General features: G+C 35.7%; 1 protein-coding gene across 12 annotated transcripts in view; it reads right to left on the bottom strand.

Annotated features, from left to right (window-relative positions):
* The window catches only part of PCGF5 (polycomb group ring finger 5), a 117665-nt gene that overhangs the window by 16668 nt on the left and 88776 nt on the right, over nt 1–12221 (bottom strand). For all 12 annotated transcript variants that reach the window (XM_070610563.1, XM_070610604.1, XM_070610610.1 and 9 more), the window contains exons 7-8: nt 6065–6163; nt 2870–2959 (exon numbers count right to left, since the gene is read on the bottom strand). In XM_070610563.1, coding sequence (XP_070466664.1) covers nt 2870–2959; nt 6065–6163 — 189 coding nt within the window. The remainder of the gene's footprint in view (nt 1–2869; nt 2960–6064; nt 6164–12221) is intronic.

A 12221-nucleotide genomic window follows, 5' to 3' on the forward strand; every position in this document is an offset into this window, starting at 1 on the left:
TCGTTGGGAGATAAACAATAAACATAAATGAGGGGCACAGTACGTCAGATGGTACGGAATACTATGGAAAACAGTACAAACAGGGCAGGAAAACAGGCATGAAAAGGGATTAAGAGTGCCAGATTGGGAGAGGGGTTGTAATATTAAGGGAGTCAGAGGACTCATTGAGAAGGTGGTGTAGAAGCACAATTCTTTGAGTGAAGGGGGTAAAGGGAGCAAGTTAGGTGGATACTTATGGAGGCAAGAGCAAGCCTGGCATATTAGAGGAAACAGAGGCCAGTGAGGCCAGAGGAAGAGAGTCAGGCGTCTGGGGAAAACTGTGTGGGGTCTGTATCTAGAGGTCCCTGGAAGGACTTTGGCTTTTATCTAAGTGTTATGTTACTGGAGAGTTCAGAGCAGAGACGGGACATGTTCTAACTCGTTTTAAGAGGATCACTCTGGCTGCTGCGCTGGGCGAAGATGGGATGGGGGAGGGGGGACGGGTGGCGGCAAGAGTGGAAGCATGGAGCCCAGGCAGGAGACTTTCGTAGAAATTCTGGAGAACGGTGACAGTGGCCTGCACCAGAGTGGCAGAAGTAGAGGTGTTGAGACATAACTGGATTCTGAGTATGGCCCTTTGATGGCAGAGGCCACAGAATTTGCTACGGATGGATTTAAGAAAAATAAACTAATCAGGACTGCTCTCAAGGATTTTGGTCTGAGAAAATGGAAAAATGGAACTACTAATCTTGCAACTATTGAAATTGTGAAGGCTGAGAGAAAACAAACATGTTTGGAGGAGAAAAAACAAAAACAGATGTGTCACTGAAAAAAATGAAAGACGCTAATATATTACTTTATTGTTGCACTAAATATAAAATAGGTAATTTTTCTATTTTTTGGTTTTTACCTGAATGAAATAAAAAAAAAGTCATAAGGTACTGAACCATTTTTTAAACCAAGTTTTATTTAAAAAGTGCCTTAAAAAACCAAGGAATTTAAACTATTCAGAAATGTGTAATCAGAAACATAATTGTAGTAAAGACTGAGTTAACTGCTAGTCTGTTAATAACAATTTCTATGAACTAGCTCTTGCATGCTTTGACATTAAAAAACTGGCAGTGTAAACGACCTTTGGGAAGGGATCTTGTGAAGGACGTGCTAGTCAAGGTCTTGCAGCGGATGACTATTTACATCTCTTCAACATTAAGGCAAACCTATTCATAACGATGGTTTCAAGCACTAACACACACCAAAATGCCCAATGAACTGTCAAAGAAAGCTAAAATTATTTCAGTAATATTATGTGTAAAGTCACAATATCTAGGCCCAAACAGTGCTGGGTAAGAGAGAACTGACTACCTCCGTAATCTGCAACTAGTACCCGAAACATTTTGGTGGGAAGGATTAAATGAGGGTGATGTATGTACAACCATTTAGAAACCTATAAAGTGTCCAAGAAAGGCAAGTAGTAGTAATTTACCAAACACAAAGACAATTAGATTTAAAAAAAAAAAAAAAGAAGAGCCCTAAAGAGGTTGAATGAGTTCTTCAAAGGCATACAACTAGTTGGTAGCAGATACTAGAACATAGTGTTTTCTTCCTGGTCCTAAGAATTCAGCTTCCCCAGGAAGGCTTCACTCGAGTGGGACTCAAGGAGAAAAAAATTCTCACATACGAAGTTAGGTGCTTCATCTATTATTATATCATATCAAGACATTCTTCTAAAAATAGCCAAATTCCTACCCACTGAAAAGCACACACATAAACAATGATTTTTTGAGATCTGTTTCATAGTAGTTCCACAGATGTTTACATTCAATATAACTACGTCTTTGAACCATTGTAACAAGGCAATGCCCGTTATATTTGGATTTCGTATTATTTATGCTTGTCTGAGGTTACATCTTAATTTTGTGGTTTTTAAAATAATTTATATTTTCATGAGAACATGTAATAAAACCTAGTTTAGAGAGGTTAAAATTACACAGAGTTTAAAAGTATGACACACTGTACCATAAACACCACAGAATCTAAACGTCTGAAAGGACCATGGAGGTCTTCTGGCCCAAGCTTCTAGTCAGTCTTAATTAATGTTTATTCATGTAATCAGATTATGAACAGAATTTCTGGAGGTATTACTACTATATTCCTTACTCCTGTATTCAGCCTTCTAATCCCTAGCCCCTCACATTTCCCTAATAACAATGTTACATATAACTCAGATAAGATAGGTTTGAATCCTCTAATTAACCCCTATCAAAGATACGGTTAGAAATACAAAATTCTCCTTTTGGGTTTTTTGGATTTCTTAGTTTTTTTCCTTTTAATTTTTTCTTCCGTATCGTCTAGGGCCTAAGGCATAATAATCTAATTCTGGCATCAGAAACCACTGCAAACTCACTTACCCTTTAGTCCGATTTTATATTTTCAGTGTAAAGAGGTTGACCTGAAAAAAAGATTATCTAGATTCTACCCTGTCCCCTCTACCATGACCAAAAAATAACATCTTATCAACCATTAAATATATTAGTCAGGAGAGGACTTAGTCTCCCACCTCCACTCCATACACTTAAAAGTTCCCATATATTTGTGGTGTTTAAAAAAATGGAAGTGTCATCTTCTGTCTTGAGGTTGGTAGAGTTCTGAACATATTTAGATGGGGTTTTAAACTCACCTTAAATACAACAAAACCACATTTAACACAGACTTTGGTCTTGCACTTGGGACCAATTATCATAGAGTAGCTGGGAGAAACAGTAAGAGGAACCAGTTTCTTCTCTTTCCCAAGCCAGTTTATTTTTCTAGTTTCTAAGTTATACTGTTAAATTTGAGTAACATAATGGTATATAACTGAATATACACATAGGTAAGTATAAAAGCAATTTACGTTTTCGCCTCTTAGTCGCCACCTCGTCATGTAGATGAATTCCATAGTATGATCCTTCCCCATAATTTCACCATTGCACAGCACATCCAACTTTAAAAAGAACAGTTACAGATCCATTAACATATGTAATTTTGAATTCATAAGTGTTTTATACATTTTCTTTCAAATTTCAAAAAAGATTTAAATAGTTATAACAAAATAGAAGTATTATCCATTATTTAAAAAGAACACTGAATATTTTTATTAAAAGCACTGGTCCATCCCGTAAGTATTAACAATTCAGCTATAAGTAACATGAAGCCCTGTTTGTCTTCTCCCACATAGCTATTACCTATATCTCAAGTTCACACACATAATTCTGAAATGCAGTCTAACCTTTCTTAGTCCATGTCTCTGTGCAACCTTTGAGGTTTCAGACATATTTCTGTGACTGCCTCTTACTGAAGGAGAAGAACATGTGGAAACCTCACAGTTCCTCACAGCACCTTTGCCTTATGAGTTCACCTCTCAGAATCCTTTCACCTTCCCAAGATTTGAAGGAGCTGCTTTCCCCTCATTAGTTAGTATTCAAAGAGGGACAAATGAACGTGAGGGCCTTTGAGGCCTATGAGAATTTCCGGTAATTACTGATAGTAAAGTTGGCAGAACAGCTAGAACCCTGCCACAGCCTGTGTCCCCCAGAGCTCTCCAGCCTCTCTGCTCTGCTTGGTTGGTGACTTGCATGATACTTATGGGACCCTCTTCTCACCTTGCATAGAACTTTAAAAAAAGATTCTTTTTATCAATGCTCACTTTTGCTCTAGAGCTGCAGGAACCAAATAACCCCCCAAATCCTTAAGAAGGCCACAGGAACTGTGGCTATGATTTGCTATGATGTACTAATTCAACAAAGCATAATTAAACAAATGTTTATCATAGATCCCTATAAATCAACATTTTGGCTTGAAATGCAAACCAATAGGATTTAATCTAAAGTGTTGAAAGGGGGAAGAAGAATGGGCTTTAAATTTAGACAAATTACTAGCTAAATTATATTGATTTTTTGATGATTCATATGGACCTCAAAATGTTTTTCAGACATTTTATTTTTAAAAGCACAAAGCAGATAAATTTTTTTTCTGCTTTTTCTCCCCAAATCCCCTCAGTACATAATTGTATATTTTAGTTGTGGGTCCTTCTAGCTGTGACATGTGGGATGCCGCCTCAACGTGGTCTGACAAGCAGTGCCATGTCTGTGCCCGGGATGTGAACCGGTGAAACCCTGGGCCACCGAAGTGGATCGCGTGAACCTAACCACTTGGCCACGGGGCCAGCCCCAGCAGACAATTTTATTTTCTTTATCTTGCCTGTAAAATAAATTCACAAGCAAAGAAGTAAAAGAGACTTACCCTAGGATTAATTTCTAATCAGGTATACTGCTTCTATTATTGTCACTTAAAACTGAACTACCCTGCCCAAATAAGCAATGCTGTTACAGAAGCTTCAGGTGTCAAGTGTTTCATCAAATCACCCGCCTAAATGTTGGGCATCAAAATAAGGGGGTATCAGTAATTACTACTCAGCATCATAGGGAAAGTCCTCTGCACTGGGACAGATAAGGAGATGTCTGTGCATTGAGTCCCTTCCCCTCCGTCTTTTTCTGTAGAGAAATATAATATGTGCCAGCAGTTAAGACTATCTGAGAGCAATAGTTCTCTCACCTCTAACAACTTCCTGAAAACCAGAAAATAACTCAATGAGTCACACTTAAAAGGAAATAAAACTGGTGTGGCTCTTTGCAAGAACAGAATAAAGCGCAAAACCAAATCATAAGAACAATTTCATTTTCCATTTTCACTGTTGTTGAATGTATAAATTGTTATTATCCTTTACTTTTACCAAGTATATAGGGCTTTGATTAACTTTCACCATTTTTTTCCTAAAATAAAAGTTGCCATCTCTGGAAATTTTTTAAATTTGTGGGACCAAACCATAATAAGAATTTTTAATTCACGGATTAGTCATCTGAGAGAAATTTTTAAGTAAGTTCAGGATCAGAGGCTTTCTCAAAATATAGATTTAATACCCATCAATGCCTATGTTCAAATCCTATCTTATCTATGATAACTGTTCATATTAAGCCTGAAAAACTATGTTGCCTTTGATGTCTTCATTTATTTAGGAAACTACCCTTGGTCTTTAGTTTTTTTAGATGCTACTACTGGAACCCAAGGGGGAGGAAGAAGAAATTGATGCAGTTGTAAGACTGCCATTTGGGCAGGTGAGAAACAGTAGCCACGTTTCCGCCTCATGTGACAGCCATACTCCTAGGATCACAAACATTCTCTAAACACTGAACACTTTACAAGCTGTGTAGTGATCAGCATCAGGGCAATTTCTCTCTCCTGTACAGAAACTTGTAAATTCTGTTTATGCAGATACAGTATGTAGTTTTTACCTAGTGATAAATATTACTTTTGCATGTCACGGAACTAAAGGAACACTATTTATGAAATTCTTTTTGATAAAAAGACTATTTTACACTGAAAAGGAAGTCTATAAAGAACTGGGAAAAATGGATCTCAAAGGTCTCACATAAAAAGAAAAAGGACACACTCTAAAGTATGCTGGCATTAAAAATAAAAAAGAATAGGGGCTGGCCCCGTGGCCGAGTGGTTGGGTTCGCGCACTCCGCTGCAGGTGGCCCAGTGTTTCGTTAGTTTGAATCCTGGGCGTGGACATGGCACTGCTCATAAGACCACGCTGAGGCAGCGTCCCACATGCCACAACTAGAAGAACCCACAACGAAGAATACACAACTATGTACCGGGGGGCTTTGGGGAGAAAAAGGAAAAAATAAAATCTTTAAAAAAAAAAAAATGTTCATATTTAAAAAAATAAAAAAAAAATAAAAAAGAATCCATTTAGGTGGGATTCTTATTTTGAGAATACTTAATGGTAAGTTATTTAAATATCTCCTCTAATTATAAAACACTAAATGCATTAGTATCATGTTTTAGTCAAGATGTTAAATTTGAAAATGCAGATTACATAAATAGAATATTACATTCTAAAAATTAAATTTTTAACATGGAAATAACCAGTTTCCACAAAAATTAATTTAAAATATATTCTCAGTTAATTTTTACTTCTTTTGTTAGAATTTTACTTGAGATCAGAATTATCAAAATGATTAAGGTTAGATTATTAACTTACCTCATAAGAACTTGGAAGTTTTAGTTTTAAACTTAGAAATTTTTTAATAGTTCCCACAGTTACACGTGTAGAACACCGAATGAATTTCTTCATTAAACCCTAAGGGAAATAGAGATTACTAATTAAAATATTCTACCTTGCTTTTAATGAAAATGCAGGTGTCATTTCTACCATCATTTTGAGTATTTTCAAAATGTATTCTGAAAATGTTTCAATTTACAGTTCTTTAGTAACTTGTGAGTAAAAATGTTCCTAATTCTTGGATACTTACATGATATTCTTCAAGAATGTACTAGGAAAATCCTGGCAAATAGACAATTGCATACCTTTAGACATTTTGGTAAAGAACACATCATGAGTTTAACTGAAAATAAAAAAGAGGTCATAAAAAGCACATAAAATATTTTATTATATAATGTTATTTCTGAAAGCATTAGGGACATTAAAAAAAAAGTCTCATAACTTTTAAATATTTCAAAAAACAGAAACGATTTCAAATGGGGCTCTAAGGAGCCCTAGAGTTCAATAGAGAGAGGCCAGTTAGGCCACAACATCCCCAGCAACTAAAGTCATATAGAAGGGACTTTTGGTTGGGAAGAAACACACCCAGTGGTGTCTGATGGGCTGTGGCGGTACTTTACTGGCAAGACAACATTCCATATGCCTTGATTTTTCTCATTTCATTAAAAGCACTAATTCACAGTATAAGCCTGAACATCACTAAATATAAGAACCAATCCAGAATGGACACCCAAACTGAAAATGAGTAAAAATGAGATTGTAGGTATGATAAACACAAACCAATTGTGAAACAAAATTATATCCCCAAACCTAAAAAGTTATCAATACTAAAACAAAAACCAGTAATTTAATCTTTTAAACATATTAAGTATTACTTCTACTTATAAGTATAGGAAATTAGGTCAATAATTTGGAAATGTTCTTAAATTCATTAAATCAAAAGTAGAACTATCCAGTCAATATGTATTTCCTAGCAAATGTATTCCTAGCAAAGACCAACAAAAACAAATCTACAAATGATACTTGGTCACAATTCAGATGGTAAAGTATCCATTAAAAGAAAACAGAAGTTAAAGGTTACATCTGAAGCAAAAGATACTCTACCCATTCAAACGGGAAGACTGACATTCGACACCATGAAAACGAAGGGATAAATATATGCATAGATCTTCTGTTTTCTGTTCTCATCATCTCAACTACACCAAGGTTTCCTATTTTCTTGCTCCAAACAGCTTATAAAGAATTGTCAGCACATTTTATAGGTCCCAGTTAAGTTAGAGAGTAATGTGAGGGTAACGGAAGACCTTCTAAGTGTATTCTCATCTGCAGAGAAACCTCAGGTTGTTGAAACAAACTGCAGAAACGACCATGGCATCATTACTCAACATCCCTCAGAAAGTATTAATAATTACAGAGGTGTCAGAAGAGTTAAGATTTTAAAAACTAGGCAAAGGTTTGTTTCTGGAATTTATAATTCAGTAAAGTTTGATATCAATCTCTAACAAAATTCCGGCCTGGATTATTTAATATTTGATCTGTAACTACTTAGAAAATAAAAATATAACAATTTTGCATTCTCTCTCTATAGAAAATTTGTAATTATACCAAATTAACTGTTATTTTCTAGCTAGATACACCTGGGAATTCTGACACAGACCTCTGAAAAGTAAGTGACACATTTTAAGAGGGGAAATGACAACTAACAGTGCTCAGTAGAAGAGGAGGAAGAGGTGGGGGAGAACATTAAAGAGAGGCCCCTACGGGCAGTGCTTCTCCCCTCCCGTTTCATTTCCTAACACGGAGAATGGCAACATCTGTGCTACGCACGGGGCTGGGAGCTGACTGCGGCCTGTGGCAGATGTGCAGTGCAGCCCAGGCTCTGCCCAGCTGCCCTGAGGGAGTCGACCTTTCAGGCGCACGGGTATATCTGAAGAAATATTATATGGAAGAAGATTTGTTTTGTCTTTCAAGTATGTTACCTTTCCCTTTCACGGCACAATTCCCTTGCCTTCCAACCTGTTCCTTCCACCTCAGGCCAGAAAAGGAACAGTTCAAAAAAGGCCCCTTTCTGCTTCTAAGGTGGCTATCCTAGAGGCTTCTCTGCTCTTTATCCCTTTGTTTTACCAGAGTTAAAAACTAGATCTGAAATCAGATAGGGTCCATGTCGCAAGTTAGATGGGTTTCCTGTTCTAGGATACAATTCAACAAATTCTAGTTCTTATTATAATGATTATTGAGTTTTTTGTTTCTGTTTGTTTGATTTTTATTTTAAAAATGCAAACCCCTTACAATGTGTTTTTCCTCTCATCTTCAGAATGGTATGGTTAGTATCTCCACCAGCTAAAGCAACTGTCAAGCTTGACTGACTTTTTAAAAATTGAAATACAGTTGAAAGATCATAAGAGTTACCATTTAAAGTGTACAATTCAGTAGTTTTCAGTATGTTCACGAGGCTTTGCAACCATTACTACTATCTAATTCCAGGACATTTTCATCACCCCATACAGAAACTCCATACTCACAGCACTCATTACTCATTCTGCCCTCTCCCCAGCCCCTGACAACCACTAATCTACTTTCTGTGTCTATGGAATTGCCTACTCTAGCTATTTCATACAAATGGAATCATACTGTGGCCTTCTGTGTCCAGCTTCTTTCACTTAGCAGAATGTTTTCCACATTCATTCATGTTGTACATGTTGTAGCATGTATCAGTATTTCATTCCAGTTTATAACTGGATAATATTCCAATTACATTTTGTTTATTCATTGGTTGGTGGACATTTGGGTTGTTTTCACTTTTTGGCTATTAGGAATAATGTACATAATGATGAACACTCATGTACAAGATTTTGTGCAAACATGTTTTCAATTCTCTTGGGTATATATATTTAGGAGTGGAATTGTTGGGTCATGTGGTAATTTTACGTTTAACTTTTTGAGGAACTGCCAAGCTGTTTCCCATAGTGGCTGCACCACTTTACCTTCCTACCAGCATGCATGAGGGTTCCAATCCACATCCTACCCAACATTTGCTACTTTCCCTTTTAAAAAAATTATAGCCATCCTAGTGGGTATTAAGTGGTATCTTGTGATTTTGATTTGCATAGCCGTAATGACTAATGATGTTGAGCATCTTTTCATGTGCTCATTGGCCATCTGTATTTCTTCTTTAGTGAAATGTCTATTCAAATCCTTTGCCCACTTTAAAAGTAAGAGTTCTTTATATATTCTCGAGACCAAAGGCTTATTAGGTATGTGACTTGAAAATATTTTCTCCCATTCTGTAGGTTGCCTTTTCACTTTCTTGATAGTGTCCTTTGATGTACTAAAGTTTTAAATTTTGATAAAATCTTATTTTTTTCTTTTGATGCTTGTGCTGATGGTATTATTTCTAAGAATTCACTGCCAAATCCAAGGTCATGAAAATTTATTCCTATGCTTTCTTCTAAGAGTTTTATAGTTTTGGCTGTTACATTTAGGTATTTGATCCATTTTGAATTAATTTTTGTATATAGTATAAGGTAGGGATACTTCATTTTTTGAATGTGGGTATGTGGTGGTTCTAGCACCATTTATTGAAAAGACTATTCTTTCCCCTTGAATTATCTTGGCCCCCATGTCAACAGTAAATTCATCATAGATGTATGGGTTTATTTATGACTCTTAATTCTCTTTCACTGTTCTACATGTCTACCCTTATGCCAGTATCACACTGTCTTGATTGCTTTAGCTTTGAAGGAAGTTTTGAAATTGGGACTTTGAGTCTTCCAACTTTGCTGTTCTTTCTCAAGATTGTTTTGACTATTCCAGACTCCTTGGATTGCTATAAGACTTTTAGGATCTGCCTGTCAATTTCTGTAAAGAAAAGGCAGTTAGAATTTTGGTTAGGGTTTTCATTGAATCTGAACAGCAATTTGGGCAGGATGGCCATTTTAAAAATATTGTCTTCCAACCCATGAACATGGGATATATTCCATTTATTTATTTTAACGTTTTGTAGTTTTCTGTGTACAAATCTAATGCTTTTTTTAGTTAAATATAGTCCTATGTATTTTATTCTTTTTGATGCTATTGTAAATGGAATTACTTTCTTAATTTCATTTTTACATTGTCCATTCCAAGTTTATTCCTGAGTCTTGTATCCTGCAACCTTGCTGAACTTGTTTATTAGCTATAATAGTTTTTCTGCGGATTCCTAAGGTTTTCTATCTACAAGATTCTGCCATCTGTACATAGTAATACTTTTACTTCTTTTCCAGTCTGAATGCCTTTAATTTCCTGTCTAAGTGTTCTACCTAGAACCTCCAGTACAATGTTGACTAGAAGTGGTGAGAGCAGACGTCCTTGTCTTGTTCCTGATCTTAGGGGAAAAGCTTTCAGTCTTTTACCATTAATTGTGATGATAGCTGTGGATTTTCTGTAGATGCCTTTCATCAGGTTGAGGAAGTTCCCTTCCATTCCTAATTTGTTAAGTGTTCTTACCAAAAAAGAATGTTGGATTTTGTCAAATGCTTTCTCTTTGTCTACTGAGATGATGTGATTTTTCATCCCTTTATTAATATGCTGTATTACCACTGATTAATTTTCCTATGTTGAACTAACCTTAGTCATGGGGTATAATCCTTTTTTTATATGCTCCTGTATTCAGTTTATTAGTATTTTGCATCTGTATTTATGAAGAAAACTGGTGATAATTTTTAAACTCTTTTTTGCAATTTTTATTGTGGCAAAAAAACTATAAAATTTACCATCTTAACCATTTTTAAGTATACAATTCAGTAGTGTTATGTACATTCACATTGTTGTGAAACAGATCTTCAGAATTTTTTCATTGTGACAAACTGAAACTATACTGGTTAACAACTCCCCCAGCCCCTGGTAACTACCATTCTACTCTCTGTTTCTATGAATTTGACTAGATAGCTCAAGTGGGATCACGCAGTATTTATCTCTTTGTGACAGGCTTATTCCACTTGGTATAATGTTCTTAAGTTCATCCATGTTGTAGGATACGCCAGGATCTCCTTCTCTTTAAGGGTGAATAATATTCCATTATATATACCATATTTTGTTTACCCATTTATCTGTTGATGGACATTTGGATTGCTTTCACCTCTTGGTTACTGTGAATAGTGTAGCTATGAACATAAGTGTCTATCTCCTAAAGGCTCTGCTTTCAATTCTTTTGGATATATACCCAGAAATGAGATTACTAGATCATACGATAGTTCTCTGTTTAATTTTCTGAGGAACCTCTGTACTGTTTTCCATAGAAGTTGCACATTTTACAATTTCACCAATGGTGCACGTGAGTTCCAACGTCTCTGCATCTTCACCAACACTTGCTATTTTGTTTTGTTTTGTTTTTGATAGTAGCTATCCTAACAGGTGTGAGGTGATATGTTATTGTGGTTTTGATTTGCATTTCTCTGATGATTAGTGACATTGGGCATCTTTTCATATGCTTTATAGTCATTTGTAGATCATCTTTGGAGAAATGACTATTTAACTCCCTTGCCCAATTTTTAATTGGATTATTTTTTTTGTGTGGAGTTGTAGAGTTCTTTACATATTCTGGATATTAACCCCTTATCAAATATACGATTTACCAATATTTTCTCCCATTCTGTACGTTGCCTTTTCACTTTGTTGACTGTGTCCTTTGACACATGAAAGTTCTTTTACTGTGATGTCTTTGGTTTTGGTATCAGCAATACTGGCCTCATAGAAGGAGTTGGGAAGTGGTCCCTCCTCTTCTATCTTTTGGAAGAGTTTATGAAAGATTGGTATTAATTTTCCTTTAAATATTTGGGCTCTTCTTTGTGGGGCCTTTTTTTAAAAAAAAAAAATTACTAATTTCATCTCTTTGCTTGTTATAGTAGGTCTATTCAGATTTTCTGTTTCTTTTTGAGTCAGTTTTGCTAGTTTGTGTCTTTCTAGGAATTTTCCATTTCAACTAGGTTATCTATTTTGACAGCATACAATTGTTCATAGCACACCCTTATTATCCTATTTCTGTAAGCTTTCTTTCATTCCTGATTTTAGTAAGTTGAGTCCTCTCTTTTTTTCTTTAGTCTGTCTAGCAAAAGATTCGCCAATTTTGTTGAACTTCTCCAAAAACATACTTTTGGAT

Source organism: Equus przewalskii, chromosome 1 (assembly GCF_037783145.1).
Source record: "Equus przewalskii isolate Varuska chromosome 1, EquPr2, whole genome shotgun sequence".
NCBI classification, from domain to species: Eukaryota; Metazoa; Chordata; class Mammalia; order Perissodactyla; family Equidae; genus Equus; species Equus przewalskii.